This window comes from Lepisosteus platostomus, chromosome 10 (assembly GCF_059453375.1).
Source record: "Lepisosteus platostomus isolate fLepPlt1 chromosome 10, fLepPlt1.hap1, whole genome shotgun sequence".
Classification (NCBI taxonomy): Eukaryota; Metazoa; Chordata; class Actinopteri; order Semionotiformes; family Lepisosteidae; genus Lepisosteus; species Lepisosteus platostomus.
In genome coordinates, this window is record NC_142620.1 from 44,833,562 (window position 1) to 44,857,327 (window position 23,766).

Consider the following 23,766-nt stretch of genomic DNA (forward strand, 5'->3'; position numbering starts at 1 on the left):
ACCCTGTGCTGCCCTATGGCTTATATGACCACGTGAAAATTATATGAACATAGTACGAACTTTTAGGAGGTTAAACAGAAAGCATAATGCTTCAATACATAGAAGGGAGATTCTGACATGCTAGAAAGAAAACCTGCTTGGTAAGTTTTCTGTGCTTGACCTGCAATCTGGTGCATCACTATTTCCATTTTGGACAGGCTTTCAAAGCCCCAGGATGGTGTTACTGTCCGGCCATGAGCACTGTCCTCCATTTCCAGAAAAGCACTAAGATGTCGGTGCTGGTTGTGCGCAGGACGAGAGTGGGGAAACAAGCAGGTCTTTAGCCTGGATTTTAATGACAGACGGAGCCGGCAGTGCCTCTGCCTGGAGACTGGGAGAGCCCCAGCAGTGTTGCGGTGTGTCTGAGAGGCCTGCCCCACTGTGTCAGAGGTGGTAATTGCGAGGCTGATTGGTGTTTTGTCTTGCTGTCTGTTTATGAAATTGTCAGCAGTAAAAGAAACCGCAGTGCTCTGAGCGCGCACACTCCCCTCGACGAAAACACATAAACAGACACCAGAGCAGCTCTGCAGATTTGATTAATTAGCACAGAGAAAAACACAAAGCGGGTGAAATCAAGTCGACAGATGTGATGCTTGTTTGAGCCAAGCTATTTCCATTAAGGTCCCTCAAACTCTGGCTTTACAAGTTCCATAATCATGTTGGCTAACTTTTGGCCTAGTTGTTTTGTGCGTGTTTGGCTCCCAAATTGAACTATTTGAGCAAATAAACGACAGGCAATACAAAGTTAATTATAGCTTCAGTGAGGAACAGAGTGATTTCCTTTGTGTTTGACAGTCAAGGTTCAAATCTCACATTCCTAACCCGATTGTGCTGGATTAGTAAACTATGACTGTGCTGAACTGTTTCTTTAAGAACGTGCGGAACTGTTGAAGAAGTTAACAGATGAAAGGGAAACAAACAAGGAAAGATTTGCCAATCTGGAAATTTCATCTGACAACTGCACGGGATTCTCATTTTGTTTTCATACCAGGCACTTTCATTATTTAAGAGTTGTTTTAAATCAAAATGTTATCAGGCTGTTCTAAATCTGCCTACCCACCCAATGAGATGACACCAAAAACTGTTATCAGCAGCTCCAAACTCCCCCATCTCCTTCTGCTACAAGACAGTTCACAAGCATCTTCTCTGAATCGTCCTGATCGGATGTCATCTTATTTTGCTGGAACCCTGCAAGTGTACTGTAGTTGACCTCAAGGATCCTGGAAGCTTTGTCAACTTACTGCAGCTTGTTTGCTCACCAGCGTAGCTAAAAGCTATTCTTCTACTTGTATACAAGTTTGGTTTTTAATTACGTGATAACAAGCCATTAAAGGTAAAACAACTGTATTAACTGTGAGCCTGTTTTGATAAAAAGCACCAGACAAGACATGTTATTTATTAAACGCTATCTTTGCGCTACTGACTTCATTTTAAATACTCCATATCAATCTACCTTTATTTAAACATACAATGCACCTAGACTATAACAAATATTAATGTCTCAAGAGCTACACTTAATGATTCCTGTAGCACATTTAGCTATTCATAATTCATACTGTAAACCTACAGCACCATTACTTATTCAGACAATCTACCTAGACAATTTATAGCATCAATATATTTAAACTAAAGTACCTATGCTTAATTATGTACTGTACAATACCTTATCTATATATATATATCTCCCTTGATTTTTCAGAATTTCCATTCATTGTATTTCTCTCACACATTTACTCAGGGTTCAAAATTTATTGGTAAGGGTGCAGGCTGCTGGATAAATGAACACTGGAAGGTTTTATGTCCAGTGAACTCTCATGTACAGGAATTGTGCTCATGTGGTTTTTAAAAATCTAGTAAAATCCCTTCAAGGGAACTGCTGTCCCATTACGTAAAAGATGGGACCTGCGGTATTCTTAAGAACCAACACTCTCTCTTCTCCCTCTCTGGTGCGCTGCTAATGCTGCTACTGCTGCTGGGAAATACACTTTCAGTTCCTTGCTGACTTTCTTAGGCCTTTCTTAGGCTTTCCCATTTTGTTATTTGGTTTTTCTTTTTTTTCCTTCTTCTTCACTGCCTGTTCTCCTTTTCACAGAGGTTGAAGAGAGACGAGCCTGGCTGTGCAAAACTGTCATTACCATGGAAAAAGCAGTGACTCTGCATTTCGAACATGCCCGAGTTCTCAGCTGCACAATGGTTCGTTTTTTGCTTCCTGCCGAGAGAGGGACTGGGGAGGTAGTGCAATTCTGTGTATTACTAACACAGAGACGGGGTTATACGAGGTTTCATTCAGAGGATGAGCAGGTTACAGTACTTCCTGTTTACTTGAAACACAACCTCAGCCACCCACGCTGCCACATCTCGTTCCAAAACACCCTTGGAAAAAAAAAAAAGACTCTCGCAAAGCTGCTGCTGAATGCCAGAAGAGAAAGTGTTGCTCTAGAATATCATTAATATTTTATAGTAACTACATAATTCTCTCCCAATTACAGCAGAGCTGGAACTGAAAAATTAAACCAGACAAACATGTCCGACATCTTATTTAAAATGGCTTTTTATGCGAACTATTGCAAATTACACTAGATGTAGTAGCTGTGATTACACTAGGAATTAAGAAATAAACATAATTAAAACTGCTAACACATCCGCCTTTTTCATGTGGCCTGTGTCAGATGGTTTAAATGGATAGCATCGTTAGAGGTTTATAGGTACAAAATTTATTCCTGGCAGATTCACCTGATTCAATAAAAGCTTTGATTTTGATTTACAGTTGCCAGTTGATTACACTTTATTTCCTTTACAGCTGAGCATTTTATACCCTGAAGACAACACAGTGTAGACACATTATGTGCTTTTGCAACATAATATTTGCTTTTTTTATTGGATGGCCTGCTTGTCAATCAATTGCCTTCCTTGCAGAAGCTAAATTTTCAAGGCAGAATTAGCAAGGAAATTAAAACTAGAATTGCCCACAATTGGCTGAGCAGTGAGTATAAACTACAATTCAAAGAGCCAACAATACAAACAGGTGTTTAATAAACAATCCCACTCAAATCAAGATCAAATATGCCCTGACAATTAAATGGAGGGAACACAATTAGCCCCAAAGCATTTTTCTCCTAAATGAAAAGAGAGCACTGGAAGAGGGGGAGGGAGTTGGGCATGACAAACATCTTAACTGACCCGGGCCTCCCAATTCTGAGCCATTTTGCCTAACTTCAAAGGCCTACTGCTCCTCACCCTGACTATAAGAGTGAGACCGAACTTGGTTTCAAGAAGAAAAGCCGCCATTATGTTATTCAGGGGGAGAAGGAGGCCCCTCTGGCCTGGAGCCGCCAAGAAGCCAAACTGAAATCCCAGAATTCATTATCCCTTTATTCACTTAATCAAAAGGCGGTTGATCAGCTGAAAAGAGGCTCCTGCCACCCTTCAAACAACTGTCGGCTCCCTCAAAGCCCCAGGTTCTGGCGTTGAAAAGGGCTGCTGCTCTTTGAAACCGAATCTCCCCTCTCCTCCACTGGCGTGCGAGAGACAAAAAAAAAAACTTTGCCAAAGTCATTCCTTTCTCCTTTTTTTTCCTCCCCAAAGCCGCGGTAATTAGACAAATAGTACTGGGAGATATTTAAAAGCTGTTTACTCTATTACCATTATAAAAAAAAAACTTAAAAGGGAGAGGGGGGATGGGGCTGGAAAAAAAGGAGTTCCTGAACTAATTGGAATGCTTCAAAAAGAAAAACACACACACACAGCTGCCCAGCCCCCATGCTGTAGTAAAGCTTCTTCTCTGGAATTCTGCTCTCACTTTTGCATTCATTATGGCACTTATTAAAAATCTGTGGAAAAAGCAGAGATTGTTTGCTGTACAGAGGATCAAAGACTTTGCCAAGGAGCTTTTAACCTGCCCTTCAATGGTATAAGACAAAGCCAAACGCCTCAAGAATCATACTGGTCTGGACTGTTACGTCAGGGAACAAAATGGTGTTGGCGTTACTGGACACGAGAGGTCAGAAAATATCACAAGCCCCGATTCACACAGTTCTTTATGTGGATGTATTCTCCTCTGCCCTTTTCCTTTGGAGTCTGGTCAAAGTGGACCTTGTTTTTAAGCAGGCATTTGGTATCTTTCTGCACCATTTTCCCCAAACATAGCTTGTATGCCTGCGAATGACTGAAAAATACAAAAAAAACTGAAGTTGCTAGAATGAAAACATTGCATTTTTAGCTTGCTTTTTAAAAACTGCATTCAGATTTGTGGAGTATGTGGCTTTTTTGGAGGGAAGCTGGCACTCTGTGTCCCTATCCCTGCTGAGTCCAGAAAGAAGGCACAGAACCCAGCATCTATTTAGAAAAAGTGTCTTAGGCTTTGTAGAGAAGGAAATATTCAGCTACTATATTCCTACCACACCTTCTGAAACTGTACTGTACTTAGTCAGAATAGTCAAAGATTACTGCAGTTAGTCAGTTCTTAGTTTGAGAGCAACCTCCCTGCTCTCATTCCCATTGGAGCACTAAACTTTCCACAGAACGTAGATCCCAAAGGGGTTTTTAAAAGGCCATTGTAGCAACATTGAGAAGAGGTCTTAAACACAAAAACGTCTTAACTGTCCAAGACCTTTTTATTAAGGGTCCAGGTCACAAGTATGCCTAAAAAACTTCAAGTTCAAGCATTTTTACAGGACCTAAAGGATAAACTTCAGTAAATAACAACAGAACCTCTCAACACCAACTGAAAAGCTGATTCATTTCATTTTTCCTGCTCACTACAATTAACTAAGTTTACCTCAGTCACCACGTACCTGCCGAAGAAAGCAAGAGCATTTTGGGACCAACAACACAAACAAGTGCTCGATAATTGGAAACACAAGGGATATAAAGAAATAACAGAAAAAACAGCAGGCACATTGGCCCAAATGCAGAAGCCTGCCTTTGACTTTCTCTGTTAATGTAGTCATTCCTTTGATCACAATATTCTGTTGGAAGTAACTCCACAGCTAACAAGAAGATAATGATATTTTTAATTACACACACCAAATCTAACATATTTTAGGTGTCTGGCATAACAGCCATAAAACCCGCAACAAACGTGTTTTTAATTTTAAAAAGAACTATTGTAAACCTAATGAATGATGTAACACCAATCTCTAAATCCAAAGCCAGCTTTCCAATCAATTAAAAGCTTGTGCTTGTTTGTGGGACTGACAAGCTTCTAGTAACAAAACAGAGGAGGTTGTCTAGGTGAGATGACCATAAATCTCAGCGGTTTTCAGCTTCAGTTTCTCCTCTGTGAATTTCATGTTTTAAAGGATGGTTTTTAACACACTAGGTGCTCTGGCTGTTACAGTCTGTCACAGTCTCAAAGGGACTTTCATGGTTCCAAATGAACCATTCAATTTTATGTACAGGTATGTGTGTAGATATATGAACTACACAAACACCTACAAATGCAGACTGAATAAAAAAGAACAAGATACTTTATTTTTTATTCTTATTGATAGTGGAGGCCCATTTATTCTGCAGGGTATAGATGGTAGAAGTTATCTACAGATACCTTGCAGAAGGATACAACAGGAACCCAACTGGTTTGGAGCCCTTTACCCTCCACTCTAGAGTCCACAACCCTAATCGTTAAGTTTCGTATAACTACCCATTTTCATCTAAATGATGAACTGCAAATTGAAATTGCTTGAAATGCTTGAAAAACTGAAAAAACCCACAGTACGTTGTTTGAAAAGTTATCGAGAGCCAGTCTTCAGCATGATTTCAAGGATCCAACTTTGGGGGATTAGAAAAGAACAGTCAATGTGACTTTTAAAAAGGTCTAATCCAAGAGATGGATCTCCTACACATCCCTTAACATTTGATCCAGGCATAACGAAGAGGATAGGCTGGAGAGGACAACAAGGTGTTGTGGAACAGCTGTGGGCATTTTGTGAGGGCAACGATCGCTGGCTGATGATGAACGACTGCCGACTATTCCCGATACACAAAGCCACATGCCAATCCAGAGATGTGGGTTTACTGGCCCACTGGAGTTTCTGAATAGCCCTCAAAGGCAATTCGCAGATTATCTATAACCACACTAGCTCCATCCACATACATACTGTAGGCATATACTGTATATGTAATTATATCGCTAGACAATTTACACTGCCTTGTTCTACAGATGATCACTGGAATTGGGGCAGCCGACAGAGAGAAAAAGCCTCCCCTCTTACTTACTTTCACAACTAAAAGTCATTTTTCCCCCAGTGTCATACAGCGGCAGCAGTGATCTATGTTTTGTGTGCAGCCCCATGGATTGCATTTCCCAACATTCTCTTTGCATCCTGCTCCAAACCCCCGCCTTCAATGAGACTTACTCCGCAATTTGCGCACATGTGGATTGTCGTGGCCTTTGGACACCATTAACCAATCCTCCAGCATGTATGTAACAGATACTCGTCTATTACACTGGCTAACTTCTTAGGCCAACAGCAGCTGAGTATCTCTGACATCTGTGCTAGAGGGAAACACAAAATACAAGGTGCTGAGACTGCAGTGTCTCTGTGTCTCCAGCCTTCAAATTATAGCCGATATTGATTGTTTCTGGGTGTGTTTAAAATCTAGATTCATCTTCCAAAATTCAGCTAGAAAAATTTCTGCTGCGACACAACAAAAATTAGCTCTTTGGTTACAGTAGTACATCTCAGCTTCCTGAAAACTATTCCTTCAGAACAGTCGGGATTTACAGTAAAAGCAAATGAATGTGGCTCTGTTACAAGAACAGTAATTGTGCCATTAACTATATCAATCTTTTTTATGTCTAATGCAAGCGACTTATTTTAGTACCTTGTTTGAGGTGAAAATCCTTGGTAATTTTAAGATTATACTGTATTTCAAAGAACCTGCTGACTGATATATTTCTTTTCTACTTTAATTTAAGAAAAATATTAAACTCCTTTGCAAATTGTGCATTGGTTTCTATGTATCTATGTTTACAGTTTAAGCTAAGAGAGCAGAGGTTCATGGTTCACCATTTACAAAATAATAATGTGTGGGTCTACTGTATGTTACTCTGCAGAAGGACAGTAAATGTTCTGGTAATTTTGTATTAATGCCACAAAAGGCACAAGATATTTATGTTAAAGTCCTAGTGATGGCTTTTCTGTATAGTGATATGAAAAATAAGTGCGAAAAACACTTTCAAACACTCCCAACATAAAAAGCACAGAAACTTTAATGAAGCTATTTGGTTACAAACTAAAACAAACTGAAGTGATAAATGCTCTGCTTCTAATTACACTTGTTCTTATAGAAATCATGACATAGAAATGCACATCAGAGAGCAGCAACTATTTTACCTTTACTTGAGCTTGTTAAAGCTCAATTACTGTGCCTGTAGCTGAACAGAAAACACATAGCTCAATGAACAAGTAATACCTTAAACACCGGTTTGTGTCATTATTAAAATTCCGCATTAGAGGAAAAAAAAGGGTTTGAACAGTAACGTGGTACACTAGCTTACGGTCTAAACTCCAGGAAAAAATAAAACTCATTCAATAAGTTACATATCCCCAGTCATTAAAAATACCAAAACCCCAGACAAAAAAAAAGGAGACAACAGCATTCTTAGGCTATGAATCAAGAAAAATATTTTGCCAGAGTTAAATATTTTCGACTCCTGAAGTTCTCATGAGGGGAGGGGGTGCGAGTCAGAGCTTGCAGGCACCCATGTTGCTCAGAACCTGACTGAAAGCCACAAAACCGATCGGTAACCATCACCAAAAGAGAATTTTAATTAAAAAGATCAGTCGATAGGAATGTGCTAAGTGGGCAAGTTTCACTGTCCCCTTTCCTCCTTCTCTAACTGTTCCGCACAAAATCAAACCGTTCAAACTCGGGAGACAGCTGTGAGGTCATCCGTTTGGCAGCATCCCCCACAATCCCCTCTTTCCCTCCTCTTGCTGGCAACTCCGAAAGCTTTAGCAAAATAATTAAAGAGTTCCTAGTTCAGAATATGCATGAAAATGGGCGTTCAGATCCAAAACTGGCACAGACGCAGAACCAAATGTGTGATAAAAGCAATTAGACAGTTTATCTCCTGCAAAATAACCCTCTTGTAACTCTGGATGCTTATTTTGGTTGCCTCGTAAAATACCCAGCATTCTTGGCAGCTTCACTGCTGAAAAGCTTGACAGGGCAAGAGAACAAAAACACATTTTTGCCATGATACTGTATTGGACTTTTTCTCCAGACACAGTGTGCAGTGTGGAAATTAGTGTGCCCTAATGGAAATTTGTTTTAGGGCAGCATTATTTTCCATTTACTTTCAGTAGGTACAGTAAGTGAATGGTGCACAGCATTAAGCACAGTGGTTCGTTGGTGAAGCATGAAGGTCACAGTCAAGGTAACACTGAAGTTCTTCACATCCTCTCTTTCCAATTGAGGAAGGTTTGCTTTTTCAGAAGATCATTTTCTTATAATAATGATTGTTTCAAACAAGAAAAAAACAATATGTATATACATGTGATGAAGTAGAAATACTTTAGTTGAAGGTAGATTATATAAGTTCCTGTTATTACCATACTGTCACTAAAGAACTACTGAAGCCATGGCACTAAACCTTCGTTAAATCACCCCACTTTGTTCTGCATTAAATCTGCTTTAGAGCTAGAATCGCAATTTTGTTAAAATGACACTAGCATTATCCCAATCGCATCAGATCCCAGACTTTTAGCAAAGGTGGTCCTGGTCAATACCGGAAAGGGAGCCCTCTTAGGATTATGATGTTGCTACTATAAATTGTATTGGTCAACCAGTAGGAGGTGCTCTTCCCTCTGAAACAGTATATGAAAGCCTGCCCCCCACTTAAGTGACTGGAGACCCTTCACTGTCCCAGGGTGCCCTGGCTAAATTCCACTCTGGACCTGATCAATTAGGCTTCCCTCGACTTCTCCTTTAATTGAATTGAGAAGGCAATTTCTCACCACTCCCGCTAGTCTACTGTGTATTGGACTTGCTTTTACATAATAGGGCAGCACATGAGAGCTAGATTAAGCAGGTCCCCTCAGATAACTGCAGGTGGCTATTTCTCATCGCAAATGGAAAACCTGACTTTTTCAGAATTACATTTTGTAATTTCACTTTTAACCAACACAGGACAGCCACCTGTTTTGTTTCCAAAGGATGTTGGTAGCTACACAGTACCAGCAGAAAGGTTTGAAGCCGAGCTGTAGATTATGAACCATACAACAGAACAGTAACGGCACTTTGCACTGTCCCATCTAACCCACAAACTGGCTGTCCCCAGGCCCCCTGGTCACTTGGTAAAGAAACTCTTGAGGGATGAACTCAATAAAAACACCACAGTCATGCCAGAGAAAAAGCAGTAGAATTAAATGCCTGGAATTTCCTAAATTCAGGCAACACCGAAAAGCTTTGTTCCTAGAACACCTAGTAAAGAAATTATTGAAGCAAATATTTATTGGAGAAAGCATAATCTTGACAGCCACTGTTTTTTGATGCCTTGTTACTCATTCACAATACCTGCCCAACTGAAAAATTCCACCTACTTGTCTTGGTCAAGGAATAAATTGGTTGTTAATTTGTCATTTCTAAGTCTGCTTTCCAAGTTTTGGCCCCTTTAGTGAATCGATCAAAAGGTGTCGGCCCCGCTTGTACTCACTGTTCTGCTATGCGGCACCAGGCCTCCGGGCTCCAGGCTCCTCTGCATGCGCTGCTGCTGGAGCAGCTGAGGGTGGCTGGCTGAGGGGGCCTGTGGGATTCCCGAGCTCGACGACTGGGACATGTAGTGGCTCAGCGACGGCTGGCCTGGACCACTGGGAATGGACGCCATCTTCTGCGTGGGCGGAGGGTCAGGGTCAAAGTGGCTGAGCGGTTTCGTGTTGTTGAAGGAGAAGGGGTCCTGGCCCATGGCCCCCTTGGTCAGGAGTCCTTGCGGCATCGTGCCAGGTGGGGGAGGAGCCCCCTGTGGCGGAGGTGGCTGCTGCTGTTGGGGTGGCTGTTGGGCCGACTGGCTTTGCTGCTGCTGCTGTTGTATTAGCATATTGAGGCTGGTGGACTGGCTGGATGTTATGGCTTTAAAAAGCTGGCTGGACATGGTGGCTCCAGAACCATTCTGAGGGCTGAAGGAGGGTTGCTGGACAGCTGGGCTGGAAAGCTTGTCTGGCCTGTAGGGTGGAGAAGGCCGAGTGCCTGAGGAGGGCATACTGGGCAACAGGTTGGCTTGGGGGCTCTGGATAGTGCCTCCTGTAGGTGCCATGCTGGGCAGGAGGGAATTTTGAGGGCTAAAGGGAGGCTGTGCCAAGGCTGGACTGGCGAGCTTCTCTGGTCTGTAGGGAGGGGAGGGACCTGTGGAAGGTGCAGGAGCCATACTGGAGATGATGGCACTCTGGGGGCTCTGCATGCTGTTGGCAGGGCTGAATGGCTGCTGGTGTGGTGATGAACTTGACAGTTTCTCACGGTAGGGCGGAGAGGGCCCAGAAGACGGCATGGCTGGCCAGCTGGAGGTCTGGGCCGATGGCTGCTGCGGCGGAGTGGAGATGTGTTTGTTGCTGGCCATCTGCTGCAGCTGCTGGGCCCGGGACACTTCGTGCCAGTTCGTGCCCGGGCGGCTCGACAGGGCTGCAGACAGCATGGGTGAACGCGCTTGGCTCTGAGACTGATTCTGGCTGCTAGACGAGAGGGGAGAAGGGACGGCTTTGGCAGTGTGGGACAGGGAGTAGGGAGGACCAGAAGGAGGAGGCCCGACTTGGGGCGACCCCACTGGTGCCTGACTGAAGCCTGGGGAGAAGTCCTTGCTAGTCAGGTGACTCTCCAAGTGGGACGTCCTATGAGGAGAGCGTTTGGGAGTGCAGTTGTTGTCGGGATGCATAAAGCTGACATTCACCTGATCATCGCTCTTGTTCCCCAGGATCTTTTCAATATCCAGCTCATGAAGGGATGGATCAGGGTTTTTCGTCAGCTCATCCAGGATGTCTTGAAGCTCCTGCTCCACAGAGGGAGCACGGTTGTTCCCATTAGGGTCAAAAGGGGGTAACATACCCCCATGTCCAGCTGCGCTAGGACTGGGCTTGATGTCGGCACTGGGGGGAACTGAGAAATGGGAGCTTATGCTGTTACCATTCAATTGATTCCCATCCAAAAGCCCTGAGTGGCCACCTAACCCAGTGCCTGAGGAGTATGACCCAGAGCCAGGACCCATGGACAACGTGACATCCTCCAGGCAGGGTCTCTTGCTGTTCCCAGGGATCATCCCATCGGAGAGGCCGTTCACTGTGGGTGAGCTGTCATCCGCCAACTTCCTCTTCACTGATCCTTGCAGCTGCAAGAGAAGAAAGCAGTTAAAAATTCAGCATGAGGGAATGGAAAGGAAGCCAAGATATAATGGAGGAAAATCTCAAAACGATATCCCTTCCAGGAGAGAGGGAGACTCTCTCTTTGGAAGTGTGGTCTTGCAGTCGTGTTACATACAGTACAAGGTTGCCATTGTTACAATGTGCAGTGGCCAGGAACCACAGCGCTTGTCATTATTCCTCATGACAGCTCCATCCTTTGGACAAGTCAGAACTAGGCACCTGACCCGGCATTACACTCAGCAAAACCAACACCAAAAAACATTTCTGCAATCACACCCTTTGATATTGCGGTGAATTATTTCAGTGGCTGTTTCTAATTTAGTTGACAAATACACGGTCTCAAAGAGCAGTGAGAACACGACAGGAAAAGAGTTTCTAAAGTGATTTTATTTTTTCCAATGTGTCAGAAGAGATTTTTTAATGGAAATTATGGTTTAGACTATTAGGAAAAATTATATTTTTCACAGATAACCTTGTGAAATTATTGAAAAACTATGTAAAAGATACAACCCTAGAATTAAGAAGGAGGGATATAATTTGGATGTGTGAAAGAGAAGGCTATGTTATGATTACAACGCCCCCTTAATGGAAATAGAGATTCTCAAGTACAATATATGTAGAGATTCTGAGGAAGATATGCTGTAAAAAAGTCAAGTACCGGTGAAGCAAAATACTTCTGGGCCAAGAGGTCTGTTTTATTTTTAAAACAAATAAATATATACTTCTTTTTCCAACGTAACGGATATTAAAAATAACCTCTTTGAGCCTCAGATAAAACAATTCACTTTCAGCTTATACTCCTTGAAATACTGTACAAGGAATTCGGAAAAACAACATGGACAGAGGACTTTCCTCTTTGTTCAGGGCCTGCGTTAGCATCCAGGCGTCTAGTTAACAGACTCAGGAAAAGCTGGAGGGGGACCAACCAGGCTGTAAGAAATGCAAGAGAACAGCCAGTGCCTGGCAGACAGTTATTACAAGAACTCTAAACAGCTGAAATTCTCCACATTCCACGGGGCTTAGCATCACAAAAAACCTTTTTTATTCTTACGGAACAACTACTTGACAGCATGAATAATTTACAGTACATTCCTCCGTGTAAAAAGTGCCTTGCTCTCTTGGGATATTTAATTTCTGCTCTATTTTAAATCATTAGTCACAGCTCTGGGAAGGCATAGGCTAGTTAGCACCTTGTGTTAAAAAACACCTGGTTCCTGAGTGTGTATGAAACCAGGCCTAACTATAATGCCATTATGCCCAGGATGTACAGTATACTACAGCAGCTTCTCTGTAGATAGGTTCCACTACTCCATGGTCAAGTATATATGAGCATGATGGTTGCAAACAAGAGGAGGCTGTTTGGGTGCATGTAGCTATTCGATCTGAGGATCTCATCCTGCCATTTCTTGAAAGTAGCCAAGGTATCAGCTTCTGCAGCATGGCTGAGTAACTTGTTTCTGACTACCACAGCCTTTTGGCTGAAACAGTTCTCAGTTTTTATTGCACTTCTCCACAGAAAGGAGAGAAGAACACAAGATAGACTGATATATAACGATATGACATAAGTCGGTCTGGTTTTTCCTGGTGGTCTCAGTATGTTCATTCCATGCATTTACTTTTTAGTTATGGTTTTCCAAATATTTGTGCCATGCTTCCTATGCTTGCTAGACTTTAATCATTTTTTACCATTATATAATAGTCAATTTGCATAAATGTACACTATGTACATATGTCAGAAACCTTCTTAAAAGTTGACACATCCTGAAACTCAGAAAGTGACTGAGTTGACCGAACTACCTTACGACACTTCTAGCTTAGCATCCCTGGTTCAAAAACATGTTGAGAACAGCTCAACTTTACAGCCCACACTGCACGGTGGAAATGTCTGCTTATGCTTAAACAACGTTACAGTACGTTATAAACGGCAATATCATGCTACATCAAATGTCTCCTCGGAATAGCTTTAATAACTGTTTATAAGTAGTTTAACATTTCAGCACTGAGCTGGATAATGAAATTGTAAGCTTTTGGTATAATAACACAGGCATCTGCACAAACAAATACACTGGTGGCTTCTGGAAATGAGAATCCTTCTGCGCCACAGAGCATCTTATTCATTTTCTTCTGCCCAACTGCTATTATATCTTTTTTCAAATCTGTACAAAAACCAACTTGTCCAGTTTGCACACACTACACAATGAATAAATTATATTTCTTAAAAAACATGCACAGTTACATATTGTATTTCCAATCGTATGTGAGAAGGTTCTACAAATAATTCAATGCAGAAACAGACCTGTTCAAAGTGAAGAGGGTACCATTCAATGTACCTGTAAAAATAATGTTGGGAGCATCCTGACTGACTCCACCAGTCAAAGAGCTCACTCGAGTGCAGGTTGTACTTTATGATCCAGGTGCAGTGGGTTCGAACTCTACTCATGGTACTAACTGACTGTTACATTTATTATGCAGCCCTATGGTACCATTAGTGAGGCATGGTGGTGCTGTGGTGCTAATGACGAGATTTTTCGTTTTCCCGTGTGCGGTTGTGGGTTTTGCAATTGCGAGTCGAGACCTGAAAAACACAACTGGTGATTCCAAAAGTGGGTGAGTATGACAAAAACAAATTAAAATAAATTATTTGGGGTAAGAATAAAAAAAGAATAGAAAAACAGTCTCAACATCTGTGCACTAGTTGTCACATATAAGTTGAAGCATTTTCTAATATTGCCTTGCTTCGGGTCTTAACAGCAACTCGTTTCTTCATATTTCCAATGGAAACTCGCCATGAAGAGGTTGGCAATGTATGACTGGAAGTTCAGATGGTCTATAACAGGGTTCTCCAATCCTGCTCCTCAAGAGATGGTGTGTCTGCAGTTTTTCTAGGACTCTACAGCTGGGAGATGCTCTTCAATTGGTCCTTTCAAGCCCATAATAACCAGACTAAAGTACTTAGGAGAGGGCTGGAATGAAAACTTGCAAGCATTAGTCCTCCCTTCAGGAAGGCTAGGACTGAAGAACCCTAATCTAGAAGCGTCCTCTGTTAAAAGTTACAATAGATTTTTCGTTTCTGTTTTAGGTATGGCTGATTCCCTTGGTGTTTGATCTCAGTAGACACCGACTGCATATTTTCTCACACACGTTCTCAGGGGTGTTGTGAAAATCCGACACAGGGAGGCGCAGACAGCTTACAGGACGTTACACCTCTGCAGATCCTTGGCTCACACCAGGGACTGGTCTCCCTGGATGGATTTTCTGTTAACCTGTCACATCAGCCACTCTGGATGTGTGTTAAAACACCATGGGAGCGAGAAGGGATAAAGGGAAATATGCCCCAACTTGCTTGCAAACGCCGAACTGAACTTTCCAGAGAATTCTGTCTTAAATCCAAGATGTTTCCCTGTTGGGGATGAACATCATTGTTCCACACATTAAACAGCTTAAAGAAGTGCTCGTCTTTTTATGGGCATCTGGTGCAGACCCCACAGTCAAAACCTTACCATTTTTAGGATGTTTTGGACAACAAAAGCATATTTGTGAGTTGAGTGTAAATTTCATAAACTAACAATCCTCGCAGAAGACAGATACTGGGATAGTTCTTTTATTTTTATATGCCCTTCATCTACTTTTCATTGTAAAAAGTGGTGAAAAGGTCAAAATCCTAGTCATTCAGTTGCAGCATTTTCCCATACTGTATTTCCAAGTCTGTTCAAGTGTCTCTGAAGGCCCCTCCTGTGCTGCTCTCTCCTCTCAGTCTGGGTTTTCGTGTAACCAATGTGTGGTGATGTGTGGTGTCATCATGACACTGTGACTGGACTTGGAGAAAGCTGCATCCTCAGGTAACGCACATCGACAAAATGCTGCAGCAGCTAGCATGATGAGCAACGGCCAAGGGGAAACGAATCACGCCACTGCGCAGCCGGACAGTGGCACCTTTAATGCCACTGTACCAGAGCCACAGTGACTCACTGGGAGAGCATGCGACTCCTCCGCCAGATCAGATGCCAGTCGACCACAGGGATCACCCCCACTTACACAGTGGGGTGGACCAGAGCAACTTGGGTAAAGCACCTCAACTCAATGCACAACAGCAGTGTCTGGAGCAGAGACTCGAACCCACAACCTGTCCAACATATGTCCAAAGCCCTACCTACTACACTGCGCTTCCTCTAACATGAACAATAGAATCTATCAAATAAAATAGTTTTCTATTTCTATAATTGCCAAATTCCTGTTCACAATATTTCTCTTAGTTTTTTCATCACATTTGGATTTTCCAACACAGATTTAAGGCAACAAAGGCAGAGCGGTGGCTCTGTGGCTCAGGATCTGCGCCTGTGGCTGGAAGGTTGCCGGTTCAAATCCCACGGCCGGCAGAGGAATCCTACTCCGTTGGGCTCCTGAGCAAGGCTCTTACCCCCAACTGCTCCAGGGGTGCTGTACAATGACTGATCCTGCGCTCTGACCCCAAACGTCTCTCTGTCTGTGTGTCTGTATCTCATGGAGGTATGCGAAAAAGACCAATTCCTAATGCAAGAAACTGTATATGGCTAATAAAGTGATCTTATCTTATCTTACAATGGCTTAACTGAATTCCTGGATCTCTGCATGTTAAAATGTCTTCGAAGGCACACACACACACAATACTCCTGTACCGTACAGATTTACACACACGAGGCCAGCTAAGAAGGCCACTCCCTTACAGTTTACATATCCTTGTTTCTGTCCTTTCCAGGCCTCAGTGGTTTTATGAGGAATGCACACTGGTTCTCTACCTCCTCATTAAGCTATGAGAAGGTAAACAGTAGTGCAGGCCAGGCGGCTCTATCCTGAGAGGAGTACAGCCGGCGCAGGCAGCTGGGCTCTGGTGGCTGTGGTGTGGGGGCAGTCGCCTGCCTGGTGGTTTACCAAAGAGTAGCCTTTTTTTTAAGGGCAGAAGTAACACCATGTATGTGTGCTGTGCCGCATTTCCCCCATTTAGATTCTCCACAGGCTTTGATTTACTAACTCATCACAATGACAGCCAATCGCTTTCCTTTCCCTCCACTACTGTACAGAGGTGTAGGGCAAAGCAGTGTTCTTTAAAAAAAAGTCTGTACAGATTAAAAATCTGTTTAGTTTCATTAAACGTGAGAGAGTGGCTCCTGGCCATTTTGAATGTTATATCCACTTATCTAATAGCCTGCGATGTTGACGTTGGCACTAAAAGGCTTTTGAGTCTGTCTTCCTTAATCTCATACAAGCTTTTTGACATCTCTCTTCGAAAGCTGCACCTCCTTTGCAGTTGTCGTACAGCTGCCTCTGAAGGGTGTGTGTCAGGTTGTACTTCACACTGTTCTGGATCACATTCAGTTAGCCCAAACTGCACAACCTAATTTGCTTCCCACCCCCCCCCGCTGGCCACCAACAAAAGCCCCTCCCCCACTGTTGAGACATGTGACCCAATGGAGCCGGCTTGTCGGCCATTGATGTGCCATGGAGCACAGAGAGAGCAATTCTTCCCCAGGGCCACAGAGACCTACGCACAGGGCTAACATCTGGCCTCAGTAGCCTGGGACACTCTTAAGCACAATCGGAGTTGTACACTCTCGCCCGGTCCGAGGACAGATCAGAGAGAACGCGATACTGCTGCCACACAAGGATCACCAGCTTTGATACGTCAATGGTTTCCTCACTGGAAGGTGGCCGATAGATTTGTCAGGATGATTTCATTGTTTTCCGTCATTCTGTGTTCCTACTGCTCTAAATGAACAAGGTTTCCGAGAAGGTGTTTTGCCAAGAAAAAGTCTTTATTTGTAAAGAACGTTTCAGAAGAACCTTGTCTTACTTCTGAGCAATTTTGTTTCTTTTCCCACAGACCTAATGAAGAAACTCCAATTATTTCTTTACATCCCAGCTCATGTACACTGCATGGGGAGAATGAGAATAAATTAAGCCATTGATCTTTTGATGTGCTGAAATCTGCAGAGATGCCTGGTAAGTGGTAAGGGGCGCTATATCACCAATGGCTTAAGAGAACCCCGGCCGATGAACCTCAATCCCGTCCCAACTCTCCCAGTTCGGGAATCACAGTCCATTCTCATTGCTTTAAAAGAAACAGCCCGCAGAGACAGTGCAACCGAGACAAAATACCTGGCACAAAATGGCAGGAACACAAACATATTATCTTGGGAAATATGGCCTTTGTGCAGCTCCCAGGGCAGCAGTCAGATGTTCATGCAGAAGACCAAACTAAATGATTCTGAATTTTTGTGGCATGCTCTTTTTGTTACAACAGGGCTGTGACGATAAAATAAAACGGCAAAATTTAGGTAAGCAAAAAAAAAAATCCAGACACTGATTTTACACTTCTTAAATACAATTTCATTCACCAGTGGGTTTTTAATAAGTCCTGTTCCAGCTCCTTCTCCATTCCTGCACATCAGGGTGCCTGTTTTAATCTGCTGTTTCCATGTGCCTCGCTTGCAGTGAAAGCTGCTAAACAACAACACACCCAAAGCCACAGCATTCCTCAGTCCCGAGCAAAGAGCCAGCAGCTTGCCTGCACGGGTACAGCCTGCCAGCCTCGGCTGCCGACTGCTATCTGCTTGGCACACTGCAGCTCGCCAACAGGGTGACAGAGCCGGGGTCAGACTGAGACACACAGAGGACCCACCGTGTTCACATGATGATGGCATGCACTGACACAATGCAGGGAGGCTTTACATTTGGCAATCGTTGCTGAAAGGCCTTGATATGGGTAATTACTAACAACTAATTTCCAGCAAAATCTCCACCTGGCAATTTATTGCTGAGAATATTGCCTGCAGTTCCATGGGAAGTCAAAGATATTTTTAGAGAGGATCGCATGTTGTTCTACCAGATCTTTTTACAGTCCACTTGAAAAGTGCCCTAAATAAGGGTTACGACAGGCGCACAAGAACTTACACTGAGCATTTTCTCAGTGACAGGTTCTCTTGGTTCATTCTCAATGAGCTTTTAATTTATTAATTGAGTTTTTTTCCCCCCCGTTCCATCTAATTATGTACTAACTAGGACCTGTGGGCTGGTATTGGGAACACCATTGTTCTCAGAGATTTTACTTCATCTAAAAAAAATCCTAAGGAACTGGAAAACACATTAGGAGCAGGCTCTTATTAGTCCTGGTTAAGCAATTCAAGATCTTGGTTTAATTACATCTCCAAATGCAACAGGAGAGAAGCAAACACACAAAGATCTGCAATGGACGAATATGTGAATAATTATATCATTGATCAAAGCAATTTAGTTAATAACAGTTAGTTACGGTTCAAATGCTAATTAAACTGTGACACTCCCCAGGACAAGCCCAACATTTTTGGATAGATGTCTACAATACGAAAAAGCGGACACTGACCAACGCTGAGTTTTCAACAACAATATCCATACCAATATGTGAAACGACAGTCAGCAGCCAATATTCCAGGCCAATAACCCATCTTATTGGACACTTTTCTGGACACTCCACTCCCAGCACTTTACAGGTAATGTGGACTCCCCTCCACCAATGCGCAGCACACACCTGGATAATGTGATGGCAGTCAAAGTGCGCCAGTACACTCACCACACATCAGCTCTCAGTGGGGAGAAGAACAGAGTAATGAAGCCAATTCATACAGTCGATGGACACTGTTAGAATGCCATGATTGGCAAAAGCCTGGCGTGGACACTGGGGTTAACACACTTTTTGAGAAAGGCCCTGGGATTTTTAACGACCACAGAGAGTCAAGACCTCAGTTTTACATCTCATCCGAAAGACGGCACCTTTTTTGCAGTATAGTGTCCCCGGCATTCAGACCCACACAGATAACAGCCCCCTACTGGTCCCACTAACACTTCTTCCATCAGCTTTCCAAGGAGGTCCCCCATCCAGGTACTGGCCAGGCACACACCTGCTTAGCTTCAGCTGATCTAGGGATGCCATCCAGCTGTTTCTTGAAAGAAGCCAGGGTATCTGCTTCAACAACCAGGTTGGGTAGCTTGTCCCATGTTTTCACGCCAAGAGTCCTCAAATAACAGCAATGGCTGACATTCAAATTCCTGAACTTGGAAAATATTTCACAGGATGTGCAGAAAGGGTTGTGCTTCAGGCTGAGCATCAGATATGACCTTTAGACCAATGGGGATAACCTTAATCCTTTAAGAACCACAAGGGCTTTCCCTTCCACCCCACCTGTGACTGGCTAAACCGAACCCAATACAGGTGAGTTACAGACTGAGGATTGTTTCCCGATCATAAAGAGCCCGGAGATTTAAAGAGGCCAATGAGACCTCCAGGGGTGAGTTTCTCCAGGGTCAAGTATGTCCACAGCAGCCTTGAGATGGACAAAGGTGCTGCAGTAGGCGCAGGTCTGCTGTGCCAAAGAGAGAAAAGCCTGCTCAGAAACTTGTAACGATAGAAACACCATTTCCCTTTAAATGCACACTCTCTTCATTACAAGGCCTCAGTGTGTTTGTTTGTTTGTCTTTCAGCAGTGTATGCAGCATTTGACTTAACAACTCAAAATTCACTGTATTTACCAAAGTACTCAGCCACTGGCAAAACAGGCCTGAGTTTGATTTCCATCGAAAGTCTTGACAAAATCTGGCCTCTCTCCTCACCTGCCCCCATGAGAATGTAGTACCACAGGAGCTGAGGGTTCATTAGATTCTGCTGAACACCACTTCAACTTTCGGAGAGCCCTGAGCCAGCTCCCCTCCCTGAACGACTCATTTACGCTGCCTGTTGCACACAGGGGATTTCGGTTGTCGAGGGAGACGAGCGTCTGCTCTTTTTTTTTTTGTTTTCTTTTTTGCTTCGGGGATCACAAGGCCAAAGCAGCCTTGGGCTTTCAGCTTGGATTTCTCACTTCACCCACTAAGCTAATTTAAAAAAATCTATATCCCAGTTACAGTATATCCCTTGAGCAGATGACTCGGGCATTCTTTGGGTTTCAGTGTTTAATAGCTTCTCTGAGAGGAGACCAGACCTTCTGACGGACATCTGCAACAGTTCCCAGGAGTAGCTTATCAATTTAATCAAGAAAGAAAGACAGTATGTTTAAATTCCGTCTACTGTTTATCCACATTTTAAACTCCTGTTCTATTCCAGATGGAAGCAAGGAAGCCCAAGGTTTATAGGTTTTGTTAGCAGGATATTCAAAAGAATTCCTTATCAGTTTTAGTTTTACTCACGGGTTTGCAGGCCAGGAGAGATATAACCCATATATTTGCTCTGCAGCAGAGGATGCTGTGTGCTTTTTTAGATATTTACAGCTTGTAGCATATGGATAAGGAGTGTATAACTCCCTCACCAGCCTTGCTGAGTAACTGAGCTGACTACAGGTGTGTATATCTGTATTTGTGTGTGTAAATGAGAATTAGTTATCTGGAAGAAAGGTTTACGGTCACAAAACAGGGAAGAGGCCTCTCAGTGATCGGATTTACCAGATTATGACTGACATCACCATCTGTTTCGAAGCCTGATCTCATGTCTCTGGCAAAAGGCTCCGATTGTTCTGAACACAGCTCAACAGATGCGGTCTGCTATAGCTACTCACCTTGTAGCCTGGCAGCCCAAACCTGTCCTTATCTAAAAGCAAATTATTCTGAGCTTTTCTTAATTGTGATGTTTTTAGTGCTTCTTGTGCAAAAACATCCAAATGTGTCTTATACTGGAAATAGGATGTGGATGAAATTAAAAGACAAAGTATATAAGAACATCTAAAAATAAAGCACTACAGTTTGATACCGTAAAGACCCGAGTTATCAATGGGATTTCAAATAACAGTCAAGGGCAATTCCAAAACAGTAAGACCAAAAAGACTCCAAGATCAATAAAGGCACACTCTGCTTGTTGTTAGCGATTGTAAGCTGCACAATAAGGTCGCCAATAACAGTAAATGTAACAAACCTAGTGCTCAGAAACAACTTGTACAGGTAGGTTGCAAAAGAGCAGTTCTCAAATTTTCTTGCTGTTGGATTTTCAAATTACATTTTCATTTTAAAAAAAGTATGCCCAAATCATCTGGGAAACCTTGAAATTTAAGGCAAAGACGTTCAGAAGGGTGACCAAAATATAGCAACAACATCAAAAATGCCAACTCATCATCAATTGTAATGAGCTGGCAGTGGAGGGAGGGGAGAAATGCCATTCAAAAGGAAAGCGACACCCACTCACTTGACCAATATAAGATTTTCAAGAAGGTACTGTAGCTGCATCAACATGAGAAGCCTGCAAAGGGACAGGTAAAGATTTATTCCATGCTGAGCCACACACCTGAAGAACGCCTCACAGCCGAAACATTGTGTCCCTTTCCTTTTCCTGTCAGCACTGTATAGACATTTTTCCTGTTCCACTGTAAGATTTGCCAACAAACTGCTCTTTTCTTGTCCGATGTATGCAAGCAGTGAGAAGGAGCAGAGGCTCCGACGTATAATTCTCCAGAAGAAAGAGTGCAATTTCATTCTGAGGACAGAGGGACCTGGGCGCCAAACTCACCAGCTCAGCTCAGGCACTCTTTAGAGCAAACACTTCAGCAGTGACCACACATTAAAGCCTGGCCCACTGTGACCTCCTTTAAACACAAATTGAATGAGTCAAAGTAAATTACGGTTCATTTTGGCACAGCTGGGCTCCAGGGAATTGGGAAGGAACGAGAAGGTCAAGCTTAAAGAAACGAGAGAGGGAGAGAGAACTCCCAACTCGACCCCATTATCATGGGACACGTTGGGGAAGCCTCCTGTTTTTAAAGCCACGATTCTAAAAAGAAGCCAAGCTTCTCAAGCTGGCTTGCTCACAGGGTATTCCCTCATCTTTTCGTACCGGACTAGAACTTTTCCTCTCCGGATTCTGAAAGCAACTGTACGAAGCACAGAGCTACAACAGAAACAATGTGCTCCTGTGACAGAAAACATACAAACAAACAAACAAACGTATTCATTCACGATTTGAAATAAGCAAGAGGACATTTTTTTGCATCAAGGGAGACGCCAGTTGCTACAGTGTAGTAAATGCTATTTTGCTACTTCCATTTCAATTCCTTTTTTTTTTAATCACACAGTGAGCGAGTGACCCGTTATCCCTACCGTGAGCTTTAGAGTCATTTCCAGGTTGCTTCCTGTTGCGGGATTGCTGGCCAAGACACATTTCAGATAACTGCCCCCACATGCCAGGACTGTACAACTGCTCTTCCAAGATCACACCTGTGCCGTTAGTCCAGTGATCTCTCTCTGCCTTGACACCTACAAACGGTTACCACCAGCATTGTGCTACTTTCCACTGTGCCTGTGATTTCAGTCTGTGCTCTACCTATTGCTCTGCGTTCCGGCCTGAATGGTCTTCTTGCGCTGTTCAAACTGACACACTGCCTCTGGAAATACACTTGCTGCTCGAGATTTGTCTTGTATTGGCTAACCTGTCCAACTACTCTACACAGAATGGCACTAAGTCATATGCAGCTGCGTGAGAGTTTATTCTACTTCATACAGTATACTGTATAAAATGCAATAGCCCTGTTAAATTGCCTGTTGGCATCACGCCTTTTGATCCAGTGATGAAGTACATTGATTCCTGCCATGGAGTAAATTAAATACCTAGAGATAATAAAACTCTTAAACTGCTCTTTTAACGATCTTTTGGATTTCTAATGATTTGGCTGTGTGCTCCCTTCTATAGGTGGAGATTGCCATAGAACACCCCTTCACACTCTTCAGTGCACGGTTCGCTTAGATCCCTGCCTCTGGATGGTCATTGGTGCTGGTAATTGTCTCTTTCCACTCAATTGAAAGTGCACTACTGGTGGGGGGTGAGTTTCGTCCAGGCAGGAATAGGCTGGGTCTTTCTTTGAAAGTTTGGATTAGTTTCTTTGTCCAGGCGGGATGAATGAGTTCCACCAAATAGATCAAGATACTCTTCTGACAGCATTCGCTGGAGACAGGAAAATACAAAACAGGACAACAGATGTAGTGTTCGCCCCTGCTACCTCTAAAAAACAGGGTTATTTGTAGCCTTTCACACTGTTGATCTTAACATATTTTTAGGGGATTTTAGTTCAGGACAGAAGGGCTATGGCTATGACACACATGACTTCAGTGCCCAGCAGTTACAGAAGTGAAAGTTTTTTTAAGTGTTCTTCTAAGGTGCTGTGATCAGAGTGGCTTTAGAAATTAAAATTGTGAGGACAGTTACCTAAGGAATAATGACACATACTGTGATATCTGCAAAAGCCGGTTCTCGGAGAAACAACACTGAATCCCTGGTCACCTCCATCAAAAACAGCCCAGTCTTGCAAGACCAACTCATTGCTTTTCACAGAAAACAAGCACAGGAGCAACCCTGCATTGCCCAGGCCCAGAGCCTGAATTGAAGAATAGT

General features: G+C 43.1%; 1 protein-coding gene across 4 annotated transcripts in view; it reads right to left on the minus strand.

Annotated features, from left to right (window-relative positions):
- The window catches only part of LOC148653783 (mastermind-like domain-containing protein 1), a 124,659-nt gene that overhangs the window by 41,699 nt on the left and 59,194 nt on the right, over window positions 1-23,766 (minus strand). For all 4 annotated transcript variants that reach the window (XM_088649162.1, XM_088649161.1, XM_088649160.1 and 1 more), the window contains exon 2: window positions 9,701-11,359. In XM_088649162.1, the coding sequence (XP_088505288.1) occupies window positions 9,701-11,359 (1,659 nt within the window). The remainder of the gene's footprint in view (window positions 1-9,700; window positions 11,360-23,766) is intronic.